Consider the following 25,911-nt stretch of genomic DNA (forward strand, 5'->3'; position numbering starts at 1 on the left):
GTGGGTTTCCTATGAGCTGTCAGAAGGCTTCTGGGGCTATTTTGAACCTACATACTGATCAAGTGGAAAGAATGGCCCAGGTTCTTCATATGGGGACTGCTTTTGCAGGTAGGTCTGTTTGAAGACTACTTTTGAACAGAGAACATCAACAGATGGAATTGTGCATCTTTTGTGCTAACCCATATAGTAATCTTAGATCACATTGCCACATTAAATCTCTGAACTATTCTCACTGAAAGTTCTTTTATTTTGTAACATGGGAAGGATTCAGTGGGATACAGTTCTGTTTCTTCTGTATGCAAACATGTTTCCACTTGATGCCTGTGAAATATAGTTGGGATTTAGTGATATAGTACAGTATTTATAAATACAGATAGTCCTCATTTAGTGGCCATAACTGGGACTGCTTATGCAATTGTTAAGTGAAACTTCTACTGTGCTTATGATCTTACTTCAGCTTTCCTTTGCCTTACAGACCTGAAAAGGTTGTAAATGTGAGGACTGGTCACAGAGTTACTTTTCATTGTCGTCATAACTGAACAGTTGCTAAATGAAGCAATTGTTAAATGAGAACTATCTGTATATTGGTAGTCACAGAATATAAGTTGGGAATCAGAGTGTTTCCTGACGAAAAGCAAAAATAGGGGAGGGTAACAAGTGGAAATAATTCTGTCCAGATCACTAAATAAGATTTCATAGACAATAAAAACCTCATTATAGGAATCCCTAAATGCTACATAGATTTGGTGGAGCAGTGGTTAGAGTGCAACATTGCAGGTTAACTTGGCCGACAGCCTGGAGCTCAATCCTGGCAAGCCTCAAGGTTGACTCAGCCTTCCATCCTTCCAAAGTGAATAAAATGAGGGCCCAGATTGTTGGGAGCAATATGCAAATAATGCTCCTGCATTGTGAACCAATCAGAAAATGCTGTAAAGCTCTATGGGGTGGTAAATAAGATTAAATGCTATTGCTACCCCTGTTTCATCTTTGGATTAGAGAAATGTCTCTAATCTGGGAGAAAGTCTCAGTTAAAAGAATAAAATTGTTTTCTTGTTTGAATGAACTTAAGTCCTATCTACACTTTGGTAACCAGCTAGATGCTCAAATATGGCAACTTAAGAAGTACATTTAAGGTCAGTTTACAACAAGAACAAGCTAATAGTATCCATTCCGTGTTTCTCTCCAGTATTTTAGAAACATATTGACTCTGGAACACTTTTTGTATTCTTCTAGAACACTACATTTAGTGCAGAACACTAAAATCTTTTTTAGCATACACTATTTGAATACCTTTTGGAACAAACAACAATGAACAGAACAATGTCTTTTCCCCATCACTGACCTGAAGGCTGATCATTGGAACTGTGGAAAAAGGTTATTAGAGCTGCTGAAGGATCTGTGGTCCAGAAAGAATGGCATAGAGTTGCCTGTGAACTAAGAATTGCCCACACACAGAGGGCAAGCTGTACTGTCTTATTTTATGTCAGTACTGAGGTTGGATGAGATGCTATGACACTTTAGAATAAAGGCATCAAACTCTTTTTTTGGGTAATTTTTTATTATTTTTTCCATACAATTCAATAGTGCTTATTCAACAATAAGGTTGTCTGAGTTTATCATTCACTAATATAAATTTAATTCCTAATCCTTTATTCTTTTTCTCCAGCCATTGATAAAACAGTCCCAAGTCTGATAGTATTCTGTTTCTTCTTTTTCTTTCAACCTCATAGTAAGTCTGTCCATTTTTGTGCATTCTAATACTTTTTAAATTATTTCTTCTGATGGTAATTCTTCATTTTTCCAATATCGTGCAATTATGACTCTTGCCTCTGTTATCACTTGTAAAATCAGATATATACTTTGTTTATCAATCTTTTCTGGCATGATGCCTAATAAAAAAGTTCAGGTTTAAAATCTACATGTTTTCCCAACATCTTTTCTAGCCAAGTATGTATTTTTTCCAGTACCTCTTTGCTTCAACACATGTCCACCATACATGATAATAAGTACCTGACATTTTTACATTTCCAACATCTATCTGACATATTTTAAAACATTTTTGCCAATCTTGCTGGTTGCCATCTATAAAACATTTTATATACATTTTCTTCATAAGAAGCTGCCATTGTCAGTTTATAATTTCTTTCCCACAAGTTTTGCCATTTTTCTAATTCTATGTTATATCCAAAGTTCTTTGCTCATGCTATCATTGTTTCTTTAACTTGTTCATCTTCCATTTTCAAATTCAATAAAAATTTATACATTTTCTTAATTATTAACATTAGGTTAATAATGTCTGATCAAACAAGCACTGCTCTTTATAAAATCCATACAGTTTGACATCTTTATCATATCTAACTTGCATTAATTAGTATGTCCACCATGATAAATCTACATCTTGATTTTCCATCTCTTGCTTAGATTTTAAATTCCCTTCAGAATTTAGAATATATCCATATTTTCTCAAAGTTAACTAAATTTGGATGTATAAATACTTCCATTGTTGAAAGCTATCCTGGTATTTTCAAATATATTTTACATTTTATTTTTCCCCATGTTAATAGTAATGCGTTTCTTATATAGGGGTTCTGAAAGTACGCATTTTATTTTTCCCATACCATAAAAAGGTGTGCCAAGCAAGTTGTAAGTCATGTCCCTCCAAATATAACAACCTTTTGTTTCTGAGAGTTATCCATTCTTTTACCCATGTTAATACAGATGCTTGATAATATAAAAGCTAGAATTAAATTGAAAATGTTACAAGAAGCTAAGGAAAATGGAGGTTTTGGCTTGCCAGAGTGGGCATCAAACTCTTTATGATGTAGCTTTGCAATCAATCAGTCGATCAATCAATCAATGAGGCTTGTTGGTTTGGCAGTCAGATCCAAATAATGCAAAATTGGAAAAAATGTAGAGTTCCTATTTACTGGTTACAAGTACTCTATTTGATTTAAACTAGTCCCCGCTAGTTTGAGGAGAGCTGTTTTGATGCAATAGGCATTTAAAAAAATACAGTGGATTCTAAGCTATTTTTTCTCACTCACAGAATGGAAGTAGTACATGATTGGAGCTAGGTCTATGACTACCTCTGTCTATACTGAGATCAGCCAATACATGCAATGATATGCAAAACAGTCATTATTCAACTAAGTGATGGTGATGTCGGTGGTCAGTTCTTTCATGCACATCCTCAACCCTGACAGAAAAGTGTTCTAAGATGATCTTTCTCTTTTGTGTTTTGAAGAAAAGGTCAATCCCACCTCTACTACAATCTTCCATGGGAAGGAGCAAGACTTAACTTACTCAGTGGAAACTCCTTATGGCTACCGCCTTGATCTGGACTTTCTCAAGTATGTGGATGACATTGAGAAAGGCCACACTATTAAGCGCATTCCAGTTCATCGCCGACCGCGCTACAGCTCATTGCCTCGGGGCTATGGCTACACTGGTTCATGGTGGACATCCACTGAGTCCCTCTGTTCCAATGCCAGTATAGACAGTCGCCATTCCTCCTATTCTTATTGTGGCCGTAGCTTCTACCCACAGTACACTAATGCAATTCATAGCAGTTTCAATGCCCATGTGGAGAAAACTTTGCTGGATGCTAGAAAGAAATTAGAAAACCAGGCAGACCTAGATGGGAAAACCCCCACAGCAAGTAGTCTAGGAAGTCTCCATAGCAGTGTATCTGGATCAACAAGTTCTTTGGTTGGAAGCCAGAGTATCTCACATCAAACTTCTTACAATGGCTCACGGCAAAGTGTTCCTGGACAATTCACACCAATTGGTTCTGGGTTGTCCACTCCAGTCTCACCAACTCCAGGACATCTTCAATATGTTCGTGAGCAGATGGCTGTGGCCTTGAAGAAGTTGCGCCAATTGGAAGAACAGGTCAAGATGATCCCAGTCCTTCAGGTGAAGATCTCAGTGCTACAGGAAGAGAAACGGCAGCTAAGCGTTCAGCTTAAAAGCCAGAAGTTCTTGGGGCACCCAGGAGGATTTGGCAAGGGCAAATCACAAGGGGAGCTCTACATAGACATCCCTGAAGAGGGGGCAGGTGGAAATATAGAGGATAGCAGTACCAGGCCTGACATAAAGGAAAAATTGGATAAGAAGGAAATGAGGTCAGTGGGTGTGGGGAGGACAGTTGAAGATGGAGAAGAGAATGTGGACGTGGGAAGATGTGACATAGGGGTAGCAGTCAAGGAGGAGGAGTTGGGCTTAACTTGCCCAGAAGTGGAGGAGCAATGCCAAGTTATTCAGTCCCTATCCACCAAGATTGCTGTGTTAGAAACACAACTGAACAGAACACTCCAAGATCTCCAAGCTGCCCATCAGAAACTGGAGCAGCAGGGCAAGGAGAAGAAAGACAAAGAAACTTCAATGAGAGATGAGGGCCTGACAGAATGGGAAGCAAGGGGAGACAGTGTACAGCAGTGGGATGCCCCCATTCAGGTTGATGCAATCAAAGTTTTCCAAGTGGAAAGGGAGCCAGAGATCACAGCCAGCAGAGCTACTGGACCTCAGAGGGCACAGCTCCTGGAGAGCAAGGAGCCCTATGCCAGCCTCAGGCCTTCAGCAGACAAAGACTCAGTCTCTGAGAAAGTTCAGTTACCACCTTGTGCCACATACCACAGCAGTGAGATCATGGAAACCACTTTCCCAATTCATGCTGGAGCAGCAAACACAGCCACCACCTTTCACTCTGTGAAAAAGATCAGCATTGTCAACATAGAAGAGGATGGGGATGGAAATAAAGAAACAAGAGGTAAGGAACAAGGAAAGTAATCTATTCAGTTACTTTATTACTGGTTGCAGATATACTGTATATATCAAGACAATAAGACAGATAAATGAAAGAGTAAAGAAGAAGAAAATTGTTAACTGAACAGTAAAATAAAATAAAAATGATATAACTCTCTAGTCCTATGTGGTATAGGTAGTCCTTGACCTACAACAGTTTATTTAGTGACCATTTGAAATTACAATGGCACTGAAATAATGACTTACGATTGTTTTTCACACTTACGACCATTGCAGCATCCCCATGGTCATGTGATCTCAAAATTCAGACACTTGGCAACTAGTTCATGTTTATGATGGCCAGTGTCCTGAAGTCATGAGATTGGCTTTTGAGAACTTCTGACAAGCAAAATCAATGGGGAAGCCAGATTAACTTAACAATCATGTTACTAACTTAACCATTGCAATGATTCATTTAACAACTGTGGCAAGAAAAGTCATAAAATGGGGCAAAATTCACTTAACAAATGTTTCATTTAGCAACAGAAATTTTGGGCTCAATTGTCGTAACTTGAGGACTACCTGAACAGTAAAAAATCAACTCAAAGTTAATTTGACATTAATAATACAAATGTAAACTTTGCAACAGGTCTTTCTGTGGCCCCATTTCCTATCAGCTGGTTTTCTACTGTATTTATTTTGCAATTAATAATAATAATAATAATAAACCTTTATTGTCAAAGTACAACATGTGTACATTGAGATTAGCTGAGCCTCCTTGTCAAAGATTCTTTGTTCAAGAGTTGCCATGATCTGTTCTTGTCCCAGTGTTGGCAATACATCTGCTTAAAGCCCTATTTATGGATTTTACCTTCAATTTGGTAGGTACAGTATATTAAAAAGATAGACTGAATAAAATAAGAGAAGTCAAAACTTCTGGTTAAAAATTAATCTTTAGCCAGTGTTTAAATATACATTGCCATGTTCTTGTTTCATTTGCCAACAGCCCAGGTTCCATCCATACACTGCACTAGAAACAGGATTTTGTCATGAGGTAATGCATCTTTCTCTTCACTTTCTCAACCAAGGGTGCATTACAATATTTTATTTTATTCTTTTAATTATCACATTTAGAGACTGCTTATCCATTTACAGAGCAACTCTGAGCAGTGTACAATTAAAAATGTAAAAACCATATAAATATCATTTATTTATAAAAAGATCTTTACAAACTTGAACAATGGGCCCTATGCAACAAAATGAGTTTCAATGTGGAGAAAAGCAAAGTCCTACACTTAGGCAGGAAAAACCAATGGAACAAATACAGATTGGGCAAGACCTGGCTTGGAGGCAGTAACTGTGAGAGGGACCTTAGAGTCCTGGTGGATGATCACTTAACTATGAGCCAGCAGTGTGCAGCAGCAACCAAAAAAGCTGATACAATCTTTGGTTGTATAAACAGACACATAAAATCAAGATCACGTGAAATATTAGTACCACTTTATAAAGCCCTAGTAAGACCACACCTGGAATACTGCAGCCAATTTTGGTTACCATACCACCAAAAAGATGTTGAGAGACTGGAAAAAATTCAGAGAAGAGCAACTAAGATGATCAAATGCCTGGAGACCAAAATGTATGAAGAACGGCTGCAGAAATTGGGTTTGGCTAGTCTAAAGAAAAGAAGAAATAGGGGAGACATGATAGCAATGTTCTAGTATCTGAGGGGCTGCCACAAGGCAGAGGGGGACAGGTTGTTCACCAGAGCACCAAAGGGAAGGACAAGAAACAGTGGTTGGAAGCTGATCAAGGAGAGAAGCAACCTGGAATTAAGGATAAACTTCCTGACAGTGAGGACAATCAACCAATGGAACAGCTTACCCCCAGAAATCATGGGCGCTCCATTGCTGAAGTTTTTAAAAAGAGACTGGACAATCATCTGACTGAGATGGTATAAGACCTCCTGCTTGAGCAGGGGGCTGGACTAGAAGACCTCCAAGGTCCCTTCCATTTCTATTCTATTCTATTCTATTCTATTCTATTCTATTCTATTCTATTCTATTCTATTCTATTCTATTCTATTCTATTCTATTCTATTCTATTCTATTCTATTCTATAAGAGGCAGGCAAAACAAGAATAAATTAAAGTTAAAAGTGGGGGGGGCTTCAAGGTAGTTAGCCAACTCCAAGTTTGCTACTCCTCTCCAAGTCCCAAGCAAGTCAGCAGAGCCAGATCTTCAAACTCTTCTGAAAAGCCCGGAGAGTGGGAGCCTGCCTCACTTCTGGGGCAGGGGTGGATATTTTGCTTATCTATTGCCTTTAATTGGAATCTTACCCTGTAAAAAGTTTATGTTATAAAAGGTAAGGTATGTAATGACTATACTTTCAATTCATATACATAATGTTTAAAATGACCCATGATATAGCACTATATTAAATTAAAGTTGGTTTATATCTGGATCTATTAAAAATAGCCAGGACAAAAGTCTTGGTGGGATTTTCATAATCTTTAGAGATTAAAAATTTCTGGCAGAATCCCTTGTTGTCAAAGCCAGGAAAAATGTTAATGCCCGGCCTGCAAATTTATGGTAAAATTCAACTATTTTCCCACACAGCTCTAATCTTAAAAGAAGCATGCATGGAAGAAATTGACTTTTTTGCTGCAATTTATAGTAGGAGCAGAAGAAATAAGCACTTTTAAAATAGTCTGTGAAATTCCCAGAATAAACCTAGAATAGCAAGATAGTATTAGAAATTTCATCCTTCTGGAAATAAATATTTGGATATGATGGCTTCCACAATTTCAGGTAAGCTGCTAGGAAGCAGTGGTAATTTTTTTATAATGTCTCTAAGGAAAGAGATACCATAAACAGGGAAGTTACTGGAGAGAGTCCACCATTATCTGTCTTCCTTTGGTCAAAAATCTATGAAACCTCTATTTTGAACCCAAGCATGGTAAAGACATTTTAAGGAAGATCAAATATGATAGTATATTTCACACAGAGAAATATATGCCAAACAATTGGTAAGAGAAATATGCAAAAAATTGTTTAAGTGTGTGGAAAGGTGTAGGGTTTGGGTAGGAATAGTTCCCTCCTGACATAACCCTGCATCTTTTCTCTGGGTTTCCCAAATAGTTGACCTTCTTATAACCATCTTCTAGATATCAATCAATCAGAATAGAGCAGGAAGGGATCTTTGAGGTCTTCTAGTCCAACCCTTTGCTTACTCAGGAGACCCTATGCCATTTTGAATAGGTGGCTGTCCAGTCTTTTCTTAAAAACCTCCAGTGATGAAGCACCTACAACTCCTGAAGGCAAGCTGTTCCACTGGTTAATTGTCCTCACTGTTAGGAAGTTTCTCCTTAATTCCAGGTTGCTTCTCTCCTTGATTAATTTCCATCCATTGTTTCTTGTCCTGCCCTCTGTTGCTTTGGAGAATAAATTGACCTCCTCTTCTTTGTGGCAGCCCCTGAAGTACTAGAATACTCCTATCATGTCACCCCTAAATTATGTAGCAAATCAACCTTATGCATTTAGAGAATGGTTTTTAAGGAGGGTAATTGGCCAAGAACCTGACTGAATCCATAAGTAAAATACAGTAAATAAAACAAACACCATATACTTAAGTAGCATTACATCCAGGGTCTCCAACATGATACTTGAGTGTCCAAGAATACTTTCCTTGACATCCCCCAAGATACAGTTAAAATGATTATTTATATTAGCAAATTAATTTTTAAGAAAGGAGGAAGGAGAACTGCCCTGTCTTTAAGCAAAACTTCAGTGTCCTGGATTGATTTTCAATACTTGGCCCCTAGTGGGCTTTGTAAGCTTTCTTGTGGCTGCAGTCAAGTTTACTTTGGAAATGCACCAACTGTCTTGAAAGGAAGTATCACATGGCAGAGGGTATTTGGATGGGATACTAAGCAGCCTGATTCTGCTGACCTTATATGAGGTCAGCAGACCTTATATGATTGTGTTTGTGCAAGCTCCTCAGCAGCCATTGGTAAGAATGAAGAGTTGTGACTTTGTGAATATTGGTAAAAAATCATAGCTTAATACAATGAGGGAATATTGTTTGTGTACAAACAAAAGCTCCATAAAGGTAGCCTTCAACTTACAACCATTTGAAGTTACAACAGCACTGAAAAAAGCGACTTTATCACCATTTTTCACACTTACTGTATGTCCATTGCAGCAACCCCATGGTCATTTGATCAAAATTTGGACTCTTGCCAACTCGCATGTATTTATGAGAGTTGCAGTGTCCCAGGGCCATGTAATCACCTTGCTGACAAGCAGTGTCAATGGGGAAGCCAGATTCATTTAACAACTGTGTTACTAACTAAACAACTGTAGTGATTCACTTAACAACTATGGTGTCAGAACCCATTCCTATTTCATTTCTATCTATCCCCTCTGACCCAAAATCAAATCTCACCTTTCCCTGGGTTCTGCCATACTCCCAAGGGGGAGGGGGGAATCTGCTTGTGGGTTTATTGCCTCTGCTTCCTCTATCTGCTACAATGTAACACTCTGCTTTCCTGCGTTATATTTCTCTTTGAACTTTCTCTCCCTAAACTGTCAGCTAGAACAATGGAGGGAACAAGGAATGTAACCTCTGGTGCCTGGTTTATTTCTATGCTTTCAGAAGAAGGTGTGACGAGCCACCCAAACATCACTGTCTAAACCAGAGACGGGTCGATGTTACCTCCCCTTTCCCATGATGGACTTAACACCTGGGGATTGGCTGTCCCACACTGGCTGGACGAACTATGGGGTGGGGTCTTGCTTGGAGATACTTTAACCTATCGTTCTGCGTGGGAAATCCCAGATCCTGTATTATGCCTGCTATCAACTGCTCTTGATAGTTCCTGTTGGGAGAAATTGCTTCCAAGAGTTCTGTTTTCTTAAGATGTGGGTTTGAAGTGGTTCCTGACATGTGGCAATAAAGATTGTAAAATTGGGCAAAACTCATTTAACAACTGTCTTGCTTAGCAATTGAAGTTTTGGGCTCAGTGGTGGTTGTATGTCCCTGTTTTCCAGGCTTGGAATATTAAGTTAGCTTGTAATCAATCCATGTATTCTATTGCATAAATGGAGCAATATTGTATTCCTTAATGTGGCCCCACAAAACAGCAATATTTAGACTTCATAATCAAAAAGACATCCAAGGAGCAGTAATCTGTTGCCACTCTATTTCAGAACCTGAAGAATCCCTACAGAAAACTGAATATTCCCTTCTTGACTCCCTCCAAGCAGAACAGGTGGTTCCTTGCCTCTCTCAAGGCCCTAAATTGTATGTGCAGAAGGAGGAAGAGGATCAAGGTAAGAAAGTGGGGTGGAGAAAAGTGCCATGGAATCCTCTGACAAATTGGTGTTACTACCTTCCTTTGTTTCTCCATAGCTTCATCCACTGCAGGGATCCAGTCAGTTATGAAGAAGAAGGAAGAACCTACAGAAATACTAACTAGGAAGAAGAGCCTCCACTTTGTGGGTGTCAATGGAGGGTAAATCTCAGTTTCAGAATTATAAAGAGAATGGGAAGGTCCCAATTCATTCCTCAATTCCTAAGTTCATTCCTCAATTCCTTAATTGAGAAAGCAAAGGCATACAGGTCCATAGCCACAGACTCCTATTTTGTTTGCTTTTGTAACCTTTAATTTGGAGTTCAGAGAAGCAATATACCATCTTCACCTCAAAGAAACCCAATAACTGAACAATTTTGTCAGAGTTTGCCTAGGAGTTCTATCATAATCCATCATTGGGATGGAGCTCTACTTTCCCTTGCTGCTTTTATTGTAAGTTGCCATTTGTACCAAAACAGATTTCCATTGTCCCATTGTGGCCTGCAAGATCCCAAATCACCTGGCATCTCTGAAGTTCTCCATTCTTTTTTAAAAAAACATATATTTTATTAATTTCCTAGTTTTACAATCAAGTACTTAATAGACAATGTGTTATCTGGGTCCATTAGTAATTCAGTGGTATATATTAACTTCTTCAGTCTAGATCCAATATTGCACCATCAAATGTTTCCTCTCTTCTTCCAGTAGTACCTGTTTTCCCACACTAGGCAAATACAATTCTTATTAGTAGTAGTAAATATACAATTGAATATCAACATCTTTTTTACATTTTATCAATATAATATCAATAGTATCAGTTTTAGATTACATTTCTAGCCAAAACATATCTTAATTGTATTTGCACTTAATATCCATATGTTCAATCAGTATCCTGGTTTAGCTTTTTTTTTTAGTTTTAATTTCCCATCAGTGTTCAAAATGTCTCTATTGTTTATAATTTCAAAGTAAGTTATATTTGGGTAACCAAAAGCTTCCCTTAGTCAAACTTCTTAGTGTTTTCCTGTTTCCCTTCTTATACCAAAATCTAATATTCTAATTACAAATCTTATCTTTCTAGTTATAATAGTACTTCTATTTCTAGCAATTATCTATTCTCCATATTCAAACATCTAGTTAATAATATAACATCCCATCTAATAGATCAAAACCTCTATTTTCTGCAGTCTCACTCTAGCTTTCTTCCTTTGCCAACTAACTTTCCAAGTCAATGCATTTAAATCATCAAGTAATTTTCCTCTGTTTTTGTATATATTGTTTGGAATAAGAAAGACCATTTGGTTAAAGTATTTTTGGAAGAACGAACCTACTGATATTCATTAAACAGCCTCCCTCTTTCTCCAATTCCCCACAGTTCTCCTAACAGCTCTATCTTCCATTCAGTCAGCTCTTCTTCCTTTTCCTCGAATATGTCATGAATTCTTGATTGGTAAGATGTCTTTTCCATTTCTGATATTGACACTCCGTCTTCTAATTCTTCAGTTGACTGGATCTGTTGGTTGGTTTCTTCCTTTAATCTTTGGATCTGCGTCCTCTAGTTTTCCTTCTATTTTGTGGGTTGCTAGTTCCTTCTTTGTAGTCATGTACTGAGTTTGTAAATTTAAATTAGAAGATTGTTGTTTTATCTCCTTTGTGTTATTTCTAGTCTCATCATGAGCTAAAGTAATAGTGTCTTTTATTGATTTTAGCATGGAGAGAATTTCTTTCTGATCTTCATCCATATTTTCTTGGTAGTATGTCAAACTGAAGCCTTTGGGAACAGGTGTTAGAGATGTTTTTTACTATTTAAAGTTGAGTATGGGGCATCCATTTCATTTTTTATAGGTGGTCTTTATAATAAAAATTGTTCATCAATCAAGGATTTGTAATCCAAAATATGCCATCATCTCAAGCAATGAAGTGTATTTGTCCTTCAGGGAAACAGTTCTATAACACAGCTCTGAAAGTCAGGTAATATTTATATTCGTAGTTCAGGCAACCAGTTTCAGAATAGTTCATTGTCTTTGCCACATTAATAAGTAGCCCAAATCTTTTTGTATTTTTCCCTTTTCCCAGCTGCAATCTTCAAAAGTGAAAGCTTCCAAGGTCAGCAAGAGTCTTATCTAAATCTGGGTTTCAAGCCAAGTTTCCTTTAGGCATAAGAAATTGAAGTCCCATAATTCACCACTAGATGTCATTAGCACCATTTTCCAACTTTTTAAATCTCAACTTATAATGTAAGCTTTTCAAATCTCTTTTAAAAAAAAGTTTCAAAAACACTTTAGTCCCCAAATTTCAAATCCATAAATGTATATTAATTCCAAATTAATCTTGTAATTTTCTCTGTTTCTCCGAAGTAATTAATTTGCCACTTTTCCTGAGGGAGTGTGGTGGAAATTCCCCTTCCGTCTCTCATTGGGGAGAGTGCTTCGGGCAGCTTTTTCCAGGAAGAGGTCTTAAAGTCTTAAAGAGAGGATAGATTCTCACCCGGTTTCATCCATGTTGCTGAAAGGTTGCTTGTTAGTGCTTTTTGTCTTCTGTTGTCAGCAGCTTCTGACTGGCTACACGAATGTAGCCAGTCTTTCCCCCGCCAGTTTGGAGGGCTTCCTCCGATCAAATGGAAGGGCCACCACCCTACCACAATCAATGAGGGTCCCCTCCTTGCTTGTCGCCTCTATGGGGCAACTTTCAACTCTTTCTAGGGTCCCCAGTGGGGTGTAATTGAACGTGAAAGACAGAGCCCCATCTTCTACGTCCGTCTCACCATGATGTCAAAGCTGGAAACCTGAAGTTCTCCATTCTGAAGTACAGTGGTAGCACACAGCCAGGGTTTGCCATAGTGTCTCTTTGTTCTGAAGAGAATCTGGAATAGCTTCTCAAGCTTCTTTTGGCTTGTTTCTCAACTTTGTGTTGTTCCAGGTATGAGTCTACCTCCTCTGAGGACTCCGGCACAGCTGAGAACATCTCAGATAATGAAAGCACTGAGAGTGAATACCATGAGGCGAGTGAGGGCCTCCCTTCCGGGCAGGGAATTGTAGCTGAAGCTCTGAAGCTTTCTGGAATTACCACAGATATATTACATCCTGGCATCCCTGTTGAGGTGGGGAAAATAAGTGCAGCAGACGGTCCCAGCAAGGAACCAACAGGCAAAACTGGGTAATCATCAGTTTGGACATCTTCAGAGCTCCTGAGAGTCTCCACTGTGCACTGTGTGCTTTATATCGCCATTAATTCCACTCCCCAAATCTTTAAAAGCAATTTAAAGCTGACCTGCAGCTATATTCATATTCTGCTGACTCCAAAATCCCTCCCCCCAAAAATCCTGTTGAAATTGCACTATTGTTATTTGATAATAGGATATGTGAGCATCACAAAATGGTCCTTCCCTGCTTTACACAATGCCCAGTCCTGGAAACAGTTTCAGAGTTCTTTACTTCTTGGGTAAATAGCTCTCTCCATATGTTGTATTTTAAAGGTGGTAATAGTTGTTGCACAACTGTCATTGAATTATAACCCTGAACTAGTACAAAACAACAATTCACTATAAATTCTGTCTCTCTGTATTTATTTTCCCTGTCAGAGGAACTTCCTAATGTAATGCTAAACCACGATTTAGGGTTATTGCTTTATGTAATCTTGAACAAAAACTTGGTTGATATATTCCCTTTTCTTCCTCCCCCTCCCACTTTATCTAAATTGTCTTATATACAAACAAGAGTTCCAGCACATGTTCCAGTGAATTACTAAACAAGCTGACCACAAACTGAATTAGTGTGCTGACTGGTTTTAAAATAAACATTTTTTTCTTCAATTGTGTCTGATTTTCAGAGACAGTCCCTGTAGTTTTCTTGGCAAAGTTTTTCAAAGTGATTTGCCATTGCCCCTTTTCTAGGGCTGAGAGAGTAACTGGCCCAAGGTTGCCCAGCTGGCTTTGTGCCTAAGGCAGGATTAGAAATCACAGTTATCCCAAAATCATGAGAAGTGAAAATGAATCCTGGTTAACTCTTCCTTGTAGCCAGGGAAAAACAAAAGTGAGGAGAAGACAAAAGACCAGGTTTCTGCACATAATACTAAATACTAGCATTAGTAACATATGTATAAACAGACGGAAGCTAAAATATCCCTCTTTTTTTTTTGCTTTCTTTCGATTACCAGGTTAGGTCTCAGCAAGGAATTGCTTTCAGCCTGTGAAGTTCTTCAGAAATACTTAGAGAGTCCCAATACACAAATGGATGGAGAGACGGTATATGTTTATTTCTAAAGTTGGGGTGGATTTAGAGATAAAATGGCCTCTGCTGATACCTTGCCCATTTGCCAGAAGATAATAAGCAATGTAAATACTGAAAAAACACAAAGGATTCAGTCATGAAGACAGCAAGCAAAAATGGGCCCTAACAATTTCTTACCTACCTCCCCTGTTATTTCTTTTTCTTATATGTACTCTGGCAGAAAATAGCCTATACCTCAATGCTCCACTATTGGCTCAAGCTATCCTGCCACAAAGAAGCTGATCTAGAGTTGATCTCACTGCACTTGATGGATTTCCGGGCTGTTTCCCCACAGTTGCTAGAATTCATCATCAATATGGCGGATGCCAATGGCAACACGGCCTTGCATTACACAGTCTCGCATTCCAACTTCCCCCTTGTTGCAAAGCTGCTTGAAACTGGTAGGTGGGGACAAAAGAAAGGGGAGGGAGCCCTTTGTCAGAATAGCCCATCTAAATGAACAGCAATATTAGTCCAGGGCAGCCCATTTGTCAGGGCACTTTGGATTCTAGAGCCTAGGGTGACTTTAAAGCCACAGGAGCCTAAGAGTTGCAAGGCAGGCTCCACTTTAGGCTGGCGATGACAGTTTGAATTCTGAGAATGTGTTGGGGTGCTGTCATGGACAAAATGATTTGCCTACTTTAAAAATAATTCCCATAGATTATTTGACAGAGTTGCCACATTGACACTGACATAACTTGCAGAGGTTGCCGCTGGATGCCCTTTTTAACCAGCCAGGAAGGTTTCTCCCCTCCTAATTTAATTTTGACCCCCATCCCCATCCAAGGTAGATTTGGCAGACTTCCAACCAAACCCTGCATTTCAACTTCTATAAGTTTTATCTTCTGAAAAGCCTGTGAAGCAGTCTTGGATCCAAAGACGTCTTTTGAAATAAATATGAGGCAATTGGTTGGCATTTTGCCTCACCATGTATTTGCTTTTGTCTTCATGTTTTAAATTAGGAGAATGTTTTTTTAAAAAAATAAATGATGCAGAAAACCTGCTGTGCACCAAGGAACCTTCTGCAGTCACCCTGTGGTGTGCACTGGTTTTGCATTAAGGCTTGCACCTGGATTTATTTGCATTCAACATACTTCCATCCTCCATGGAATTTAGACTTGATAGTCACCCTGTGAAGTAAAAGAGGCTGAAAGGAAAGAAACTCATCAAGACCACTCAATGTGAATGTTTAAGGCTGAATGCCCCAATTCACAGACCAATGCTCTGGCCACAGCAGCACCCAAGTCTATCAGTAAGAAGCTGGATGGCTGAGATTTTGGCAGGAAAGGGTTAGGCCTAATGCAAGGAGTGAGGATTTTTCCAAAAATAGTCCGAGTAATTCTCACTTAACGACTGGTTGCTTAGTTGACTGTTCAAAGTTACGATGGATCTCACTAAAGGCAGTGAGATCCAGAAAAAAATGCCTATTGGAAAAAATGGGTTTGTTTAACAACTGCTGCATTCACTTGATGACTGTGGCATTTGCTTAATGATTGCAGTGTTCATTTAACAACTGCCGCAAAATAGGTCATAAAATTGAGCACAGTCACATGGTGATGCACTCAACAACTGCCCCAAATTATGTCCACAATTCTGGACTTGATTATGGTCATAGGTTGAGAGAACTACCTGTACAAAGATGCCCCTGACCAAATATGATAAACTGAAAGACAAAAAGGATAAGTAAAAAAATGGAAAAAGGGACAGATAACTAAGGCCAAGTATCAGCAAATAGCTCGAATCTGCAAAGATGAAGTCAGGAAAGCAAAGGATCAGAATGAATAAAGACTTGCAACAAAAGTCAAAGATAATTTTTTAAAAAGTTTTTTTCAACATATAAATAACATTTTAAAAAGTCAAGGAAACGGTTCATTAAAGAGAGAAGATGGCAAAAAAGTAACAGGCAGTAGAGAGAAAGCACAGCTGCTTAACTCATTTTTTGCATCAGTCTTCACGCAAAATAAACTTTAGCCCAACCTTGTTGTTAGTTGCGAAGTCATGTCCGACCCATCATGGCCCCATGGACAACATTCCTCCAGGCCTTCCTGTCCTCTACCATCTTCTGGAGTCCATTTAGGCTCACACTTACTGCTTCAGTGACTCCATCCAGCCACCTCATTCTCTGTCGTCCCCTTCTTCTATTGCCCTCAATCTTTCCCAGCATTAGGCTCTTCTCCAGTGAGTCCTTCCTTCTCATTAGGTGGCCAAAATATTTGAGTTTCAACTTCAGGATCTGGCCTTCTAAAGAGCAGTCAGGGTTGATCTCCTCTAGGACTGACTGGTTTGAACGCCTTGCAGTCCAAGGGACTCGCAGGAGTTTTCTCCAGCACCATAGTTCAAAGGCCTCAATTCTTTGGTGCTCAGCCTTTCTTATGGTCCAACTTTCACAGCCATACATTGCAACTGGGAAAACCATGACTATACGCACATTGGTTGGCACGGTGATGTCTCTGCTTTTTAGTATGCTGTCTAGATTTGCCATAGCTTTCCTCCCCAGGAGCAAGCGTCTTTTAATTTCTTGGCTGCAGTCCCTGTCTGCGGTGATCTTGGAGCCCAGGAAAATAAAATCTGTCACTACCTCCATTTCTTCCCCATCTATTTGCCAGGAATTGAGAGGTCCAGATGCCATGATCTTGGTTTTCTTAATGTTGAGTTTTAAGCCCACTTTTGCACTCGTCTTCTTCACCCGCATCAAGAGACTCTTTAGTTCCTCTTCACTTTCTGCCATTAGAGTGGTATCATCTGCATATCTTAGGTTGTTGATATTTCTCCTGGCAATCTTAATTCCAACTTTTGATTCATCTAGCCCTGCCTTTCTCATGATGTGCTCTGCATGTAAGTTAAATAGGCAGGGCGACAGTATACAGCCTTGCTGGACTCCTTTCCCAATTTTGAACCAATCAGTGGTTCCCTGTCCAGTTCTCACTGTTGCTTCTTGACCTGCATATACATTTCTCAAAAGACAAATAAGAAGGTCTGGTACTCCCATCTCTTTAAGAACTTGCCACAATTTGTTGTGATCCACACAATCAAAGGCTTTAGCATAGTCAATGAAGCAGAAGTAGATGTTTTTCTGGAACTCCCTAGCTTTCTCCATGATCCAGCATATGTTGGTAATTTGATCTCTAGTTCCTCTGCCTCTTCGAAATCCTTCCTGTACTTCTGGTAGTTCTCAATCCACGTACTACTGGAGTCTAGCTTGTAGGATTTTAAGCATAACTTTACTAGCATGTGAAATGAGTGCAATGGTGTGATAGTTTGAACATTCTTTGCCATTGCCTTACTTTGGCATTGGAATGTAAACTGACCTTTTCCAATCCTGTAGCCATTGTTGAGTTTTCCAAATTTGCTGGCAAATTGAGTGTAGCACTTTTACTGCATCATCTTTTAAGATTTTGAATAGCTCAGCTGGATTACTGTCACCTCCACTAGCTTTGTTGTTGCTCAGATTTTCTAAGGCCCATTTCACTTCACATTCTAGGATGTCTGGCTCAGGGTCAGTGACCACCCAATCGTGGTTATCTGGGACATTAAGCTCGTTCTTGTATAGTTCTTCTGTGTAATTTTACCACCTCTTTTTAATCTCTTCTGCCTCTGTTAGTTCCCTGCCATTTTGGTCCTTTATTATGCCCATCTTTGCATGAAACGTTCCCTTCATCTCTCCAATTTTCTTGAACAGATCTCTGGTCCTCCCTATTCTATTGTTTTCTTCTATTTCTTTGCACTGTTCATTTAAGAAGGCATTGTTATCTCTTCTAGCTATTCTCTGGAATTCTGCATTCAATTGGGTGTATCTTTTTCTTTCTCCCTTGCCTTTCACTTCCCTTCTTTCCTCAGCTATTTGCAAAGCCCAACTTACCAAAAACATAACTGTAAAAGACATAGAAATAAAAATTAAACTAAGCAAACGGTAAGAGAACACCTATCTAATCTTGATGAATATAAATCACCAGGACCTGAGGGATTATATCTCAGAGTTCTGAAGGAGCTGTCAGATGTTATCTTAGAACTATTGTACCTTATCTTTAAAAAATCCTGCAATACTGGAGAACTACCAGAGAACTGGAAAAAAGACTGATATCAACTAGCCTAAAAGAGAAAAAGACTCCAGCACCTCCCCACCAGTAACCAGCTCTCAGATCAGCATAGATTAACTCCAAGATCAACTTCAGACCAACAATCAAGTAAACAATACCCCAATCAAGAACTGCCAAAGAGCCATTAGTAAACAGCCCAACCAAAGAATCCTTAAGACCACCTCGACCCACCCAGACAGGCAAGACATCAGAATATAAAGTGACAGCAAACAGCACTGCTTACTAGCACTGATGATGATATCCAGTTAGGGTAGAGGTCACCAACCTTTTCATGCTGGCGACCAGAAGGGAAAGGGAGCAGCTGTGAAATTTGCACACACATGCACAAATGGGGCTGCGCATACCCACATGGGGCTAGCAGCCTTGTTTGCACATGCAACCTGTGCGTGCTAGTGATCCTGTTTGCATATGTATGCAAGTGCTAGCCACTGCCGCAGCTAGCCCCGCATACATGCACAAACAGGTCTGCGGGCTCTAGCACAAGTGGGGCTGAGTGTGTGCTCACACGTGCATGCACTGGCCAGCCTGTTCCTACCTAAACTGTACACCTTTCCACATACAGTACTTAAAGACATTTTTGCATATTTCTCTGATGTTATCAATTGTTTGGTATATATTTCTCTATGTGAAATGTACTATCATATTTGATCTTCCTTAAAATGTCTTTATTTATTTATTTATTTGTTTGTTTGTTTTTATAAACCGCCCTTCTCCCGAGGGACTCGGGGCGGTGTACAGAATAAGGTAGGCATACAGAATGAACAATAGTGAAAAAAAACAATAGTAAAATACAAACTGGGACCCCAATTAGAGCTATCAGGCCAGGCCGGACTGCTGGAACAGGTAAGTTTTTAAGTCGCGCCGGAAGGTGCGGAGGTTGGGGGCCATCCGGATTTCGGTTGGTAAGCTGTTCCAGAGGGCTGGCGCACCCACTGAGAATGCCCTCCCCCTGGGGGCCACCAGCCGACATTCCTTGAGCGGTGGCACCCTGAGGAGGCCCTCTCTGTGGGAGCGCACAGGACGGTGGGGTGCTGACATTGGCAGAAGGTGCTCCCGTAGGTAGTCCGGACCCATGCCATGTAGGGCTTTGTATGCTTTACCGTGTTTGGGTTCAAAATACAGGCTTCATAGATTTTTGACCAAAGGAAGACAGACAATGGTGGACTCTCTCCAGTAACTTTCCTGTTTATGATATCTCTTTCCTTAGAGTCATTATAAAAAAAATTACCACTGCTTCCCTGCAGCTCACTTGAAATTGTGGAAACCACCATATCCAAATATTTATTTCCAGAAGGATGAAATTTCTAATACTGTCTTGCTATTCTAGATTTATGTCATGTGGACCAAGAGAACAAAGCTGGCTATACAGCTATCATGCTCACAGCGCTGGCTGCCTCCCAGACAGAGAGTGACATGGAGACTATTGTGCAGCTACTGAAAAAGGGCAATGTGAATGCCAAAGCCAGTCAGGTACTAACAGTCCCAAGAGATTCTTGCAAAATTGGGGGGCCAAGATTAGGATGAGATTGATGGTGACAACCAGGAAGTAGTAATAATCATACTCTCACATGTGTGCATGGAAATTGTTCAAAATCTTTAAAATGCTATTAACTGGCTGCAGTAGATATACAAAATCTTAACAAAGTTTGTGCTTCTTCCATATTCCAGATTGTTCTTGATACACATGGTTTTTTAGAGCTAGGCATTGCAACAGGCTTTTCCCTACTCTGAACTTGGCAGCCCCTTAACTCCTTTGGTTTCCTTCACCACACCTACAGGCTGGGCAGACTGCATTGATGTTAGCTGTCAGCCATGGACGTCTCGAGATGGTGCGTGCCTTGTTAGCAAATGCCGCAGATGTCAACTTGCAAGATGATGATGGCTCTACTGCACTGATGTGTGCCTGTGAACACGGCCATGCTGAGATTGTCCGCCTGCTGTTGGCTATCCCTGGGTGTGATGTTGCCCAATCAGACAATGTAAGTCCTACTTATGTTTATGCTGCTGCTTTTGAGTTTGTTAGGTTGTCTTCCATCTCAGAGCTCATAGCAAAAACTCTGCACAATAAATTTTGTTCAGTTCACCAGGAAAATAATGAGTCTTAACTTAGTGCCAAAGTTTAGTACTGGACTTTTTGAAATAATTAGTAATTATTTCTCATTATTGAGTAACTGCAGCTCAATCTTAGGAAAAAAGAGTGAAGGAGGCAGGGCATATTGGGAATAATATCATCAAGACATTATGTCCTTCCACATTTGACTGTTAAATTCAAATAATTCTACTCTAACATTCCACACACAAACCAACCTCCTTGATCCTATGTTTGGCTGAGCCTTCTGCTGTAATTTACCATAGTTTTCCTATTATTTAAATATGTGATTGAAAAATGAGTATTGTGTGCACATTGCCAACAGCACAATGTCAAACAATTGTTTGTCATTACATCCAGAGGGTAGAGGGGATGATTCTCTTTTCTTTGGGGTAAACATTATGAATGAGATGGGCACCACATAAATCAAATCAACCAACCAATCTTGTAAAGTAGATTGAGTGAGAGGAAATGATTGGCTTGGAGTCAAACAACTATGGTAAAGAACCTGTTCTCTCTGATGGCCATACCTGGACCATTACCCTGTATTAACAGTTCAAACATCTGGATGGCTCAGTCCCAGGTAGCATTTCCTGCAATTCCAGGAAGTGGGTGGGCCACCAAAATAACAACTATTCCTCCTTGACAAAAACAGTGGCCCCCATAAGCCCCACCATCACTGCAGCCTTAAGTCTATCTTCTTACCTTCTTCTGTAGGATGGCAGCACAGCTCTTTCCATCGCACTAGAAGCAGGCCAGAATGACATTGCCGTCATGCTGTATGATTACCTGAACTTTGCCAAAGCCATGTCACTGGTGAGTTCACCCTGTAAGTGTAAAAGCATCTGTCATAAAATTACTTGTAAGCCATTTTCTCTTGAAATCCAGGAAATGTCAAGATAGAGCATTCCCAATAGATGGCTATCCAGTTTTTCTTTAAGAATCTCTGTCAAAGCCTGTAAGGAATGGGTTTATTTATTTATTTATTTATTTTATTACATTTATATACTGCCCTTTCCCGAAGGACTCAGGGCGGTTTACAGGGTGATTAAAAAACCAAAATACAAAAGTTAAAAACAAATTTAAAAAAATTATATCTGTCCCTGTATAAATAAAACCCCAGTTAAAACAAGATTAATCCTCAGCCTGGGCCAGAGAGCTCGAAGAGCCAGGTCTTCAGGCCCCGGCGGAATGAACGGAGGTCGGGGGCAGTCCTCAGCTCCACTGGCTTCTTCTGTTCTTTCTAGTTTTCAACCAAAGTCCATCTCTTGTAATTGAAGCCCATTAGAACATGCTTCCTCAGCCAAGAAAAAAAAGTGTTTGCTCTCTTTGGTGTGGTAGTGCTAGAAAGGGCAAACTTTTTTCTAAGCTAAAGAGTTAATTTAAGCTTTGCTCATAAGACTTTTTTCCATAATCCTAACCATACTTGGTGATGTCCTCTTTCAAATGGTCTATAGCCTTTTTTAACCACAAAGATAACAGCTACATAATTCCAGAGAAAATCAGGTTTCAGGCAGAATAAAATTCTTATGACTAAGAAATGATTCTAGTAATGCAGTTACAATTTGGTTCAGCCTTAATGCATCAAACTAGAAATTGGAAGTTCATGAATACTACTCCATCTTGGTCACAAAGTCAGCTGGGTGACCTTGGACCAGTCACTTTCTCTCAGGTTTGTTGATGTTTGAGAAGTGCAAGAAGCATAACTGTGATGCTTTGACATCACTAAGAAGATGGATTGGATTCTTCTTCTTCTTTTTTTTACTTTTTCCCATTTTGGAGAGCTTACATGCCCTTTTTGGTGAAAATCAGGGGAGAATCTGGTTACCTGACAACTGCCAACAGTTTTCAGTGAAGTGACATGGGAGGATGGGCACCTATAACTGCATCAAGAGAATTCTAGGATCTTATTTAATCCATTTTGCCATATGCCCTCAGGGCAAGTTGCTTATCCTTCTGTGTTTCCCATATTCCAATCTGCAAATTGAGTATGATTATAATCCACCCTTAATTGCTACTAGGCTCAACATGGAGTGGTAAGTGAGCAGGGGATCTGTGCATATTGATTCCCATAGACTGCTGGGTTTGTGTAGCTGTTGTCAGATAAGGGATTGATTGATTAAAAACAATACAACATGCTGAACAAGGTCAGAAAACTCTGGCTTTTTCATTAAGAAGCAATAATGAGCTACTTTTTTTCAGGATACCTTGAAGCAGCTGGAGCCTGAAAATGCAAATACGATATTCAGTGATACTCTGTAACCCAAAGTAAGATGATGGATTTATTTTTATCCAAAGGCTTTCTAACTTCTGCTTGAAAATTTGGCACAGCCTGGATGAAGGAAATATATATCTACAAAACCACACACATTGGCAATGTATACAATTCCCTAGAATTGCTTCCTGTACTTAGCTTCTTTCACTGCCTCCATCAGCTAAAATCTCGCCATCCACTCTGCTCAGAGGGAAGGGGAGCAGACCTTCCAGGAGAAGGAACTTTATGAGCTTCATTTCAACAATGTGGCCATGTATCCAGCTTCTTTGATCAGATGCAGTTATGTCAGATAATGAGCCAAGGGGTCTCTGAATGTTGTTATGGCCTTTCTGCTTTATCAAAACTAATATGTCTTTCCTTTTTATCCAATTATTCAAGAAGCAGGAGACACTGTAGGGCAGGAACTGTGCCAATTCCATTGCCGACAATGGCAAAAAAGTTGCGATACATCACAACACATCACGTGACATTGCGAATTTGACACCACTGCTGTGGGGCATAAAAGGAGGCCAAAAGGAACAATTGCAGTTCCCCTCCCCAAACCTTCAAAAGTTTGAGATCCACAGGCATTGGCCTAGCTGCCCAATTCAAACTGCTCCATACTTCCTTCTTTGGCCAATAAGAAGGTGCAAAAACTATTCAATCAGTGCCCACACCTCCATGTTTTTACTTCTCCTTCTGTGAATTTCTCTGGTGGTTTCTCAAAAAACTGAGTTTGCTGTGTGGGGAACTGCAAAGCCTCCAAAGACCTGTGAAGTAATAGTTTCTGAGCACAACATGATGGCAGATAAATATTTATTTATTTATTTATTTTATTGGATTTGTATACCGCCCTATTCCCGTAGGACTCAGGGTGGTTTACAGGGCAGTTAAAACCATGAATACAAAAAATTAAAAACAATTAAAACAATTAAATTAAATTCAAGCCCCAAGAGTAAATCTAAATCCCAGTTAAATTAACAACCCCACAGTCTGGACCAAACAGATCAAAGAGCCAAGTTTTCAGGTCCCGGTGAAATGAGCGAAGGTTGGGGGCAGTCCTAAGTTCTGTGGGTAGTTGGTTCCATAGGACAGGCGCACCCACAGAGAATGCCCTTCCCCTGGGAATAACCCGCCGGCATTCATTAACCGGCGGTACCCTGAGAAGGCCCTCCCTGTGGGGGCGCACAGGACGATGGGAAGATGATGCCGGCAGCAGGTGTTCCCTTAGATAGTCTGGACCCAAGCCATTTAGGGCTTTATAGGTCATTACCAGCACCCTGAATCTCACCTGGAGGGCAACCGGAAGCCAATGTAGCTCACGGAGAAGAGGTGTTACACGGGAGTATCGGGAAGCTCCCATCAAAACTCGCACGGCTGAATTCTGCACCAGTTGAAGCCTTCGGGTGGTCCTCAAGGGCAGCCCCATGTAGAGAGCATTGCAGTAGTCTAACTGGGAGGTCACGAGCGCATGAGTGACTGTACGTAGAGCATCTCGGTCCATATAGGGACGCAACTGGTGCACCAGGCGAATCTGGGCAAAAGCCCCCCTGGTCATGGCTCCTATATGATCTTCCAAACTGAGCCATGAATCCAGGAGGATGCCCAAGTTGCGAGCCCTATCAACGGGGGGGTAATACCTCATCCCCTATTGTTAATGATGGAGAAGGCTGGTCAGCCCGAGATGCCGGTATGAACAGTCACTCAGTCCTGTCAGGATTGAGATGAAGCCTGTTTCTCCCCATCCAAACCCGGACCACCTCCAGGCAATGGGACATCACGGTGATGGCATCACTGGGTTGGGTCGGGGTGGAAAGAAAAAGTTGGGTATCATCAGCATACTGGTGATACCCCACCCCGAAACCATGAATGAGCTCACCCAGCGGCTTCATGTAGATGTTGAACAGGAGGGGAGAGAGGACCGACCCCTGAGGGACTCCACAAATGAGAGATCTCGGTGTGGACCTCTGTCCTCCCGTCAACACCGACTGTGAGCGGCCCAGGAGGTAGGAGGAGAACCACTGTAAAACAGTGCCTCTCACTCCCAGCCCCCTGAGACGCCGCAGTAGGATACCATGGTTGATGGTATCAAAAGCTGCTGAAAGGTCTAATAGGACTAGGACAGAGGAACAACCCCTGTCCCGAGCCCGCCAGAGATCATTCACCAGTGCGACCAATGCCGTCTCTGTGCTATGCCCAGGTCTGAAACCCGATTGGTACGGGTCGAGATAATCAGTTTCCTCCAGGAACAGAGGGAGCTGATGTGCTACCACACTCTCAACAACCTTTGCCAAAAAGCGAAGGTTGGAGACAGGACGATAGTTATTCAAAATCGCTGAGTCCAGGGTGGGCTTCTTGAGGAGGGGCCTCACAACTGCCTCTTTCAAGGCAGAAGGGAAAACACCCTTGCTCAAAGAAGCAGTTATTACTGCCTGGAACCAGCCTCGTGTCTTCTCCCGGGCTGCATAAACCAGCCAGGAGGGGCATGGGTCCAATAAACAGGTGGAAGAGCTCAGCCTCCTCATGATCCTGTCCATCTCATTGGGGGTCATAGGATCGAAGTCAGTCCAGATAACACTTTCAAGACCACTCGAATCCTCCCTGTCAGATTCTGTCCAGTCAGAGTCCAAGCCGGCCCGAATCTGAGCAATTTTATAGTGAGAGATGCTGGCTTGATCCAAGAAAAAAAATCATTATGCCCATCAGAGTGTTTTGGTGCAGCAAAAGGGAAAAATCAGCATTAGAGCAGCTGAGATTAACCAAAGCTGAGTGGAAAATGAATCAGCCCAGCTGCTCAAATTGAGGCACCAATGGAGCTGATTCTTGAGCAAAAAAAGTTGCCAAGAACTTGATTAGTTTGGTGTTTCCATTCCATTGTTGTAGAGGGACCCAGCAGACTTTAGATCTATATCTCTATATGAACTTCCTTTGCAGCAGCCAAAAAAGTCAATGCAATCCTAGGCTGCATTAATAGAGGGATAGAATCAACATCACATGAAGTTCTAGTACTAAATTTAGTAAGACCACACTTGGAATACTGCATCCAGTTCTGGTCACCGTAATATAAAAAAAGATATTGAGACTATGGAAAAAGTACAGAGAAGAGCAACCAG

The 25,911-nt window shown here is 40.5% G+C and overlaps 1 protein-coding gene across 1 annotated transcript; it reads left to right on the top strand.

Annotated features, from left to right (window-relative positions):
- KANK2 (KN motif and ankyrin repeat domains 2) lies at positions 1–24,507 on the top strand. The gene is made up of 11 exons (XM_083354674.1): positions 1–108; positions 3,245–4,768; positions 9,951–10,073; positions 10,153–10,255; positions 13,010–13,246; positions 14,246–14,333; positions 14,540–14,759; positions 19,783–19,925; positions 20,234–20,434; positions 21,262–21,360; positions 22,747–24,507. The coding sequence occupies exons 1-11, from the start codon at positions 12–14 to the stop codon at positions 22,804–22,806; spliced, it is 2,895 nt and encodes a 964-aa protein (XP_083210800.1). The 5' UTR covers positions 1–11; the 3' UTR covers positions 22,807–24,507.
- Positions 24,508–25,911: the final 1,404 nt, after the last annotated feature.

This window comes from Vipera ursinii, assembly GCF_947247035.1.
Source record: "Vipera ursinii genome assembly, chromosome: 2".
Classification (NCBI taxonomy): domain Eukaryota; kingdom Metazoa; phylum Chordata; class Lepidosauria; order Squamata; family Viperidae; genus Vipera; species Vipera ursinii.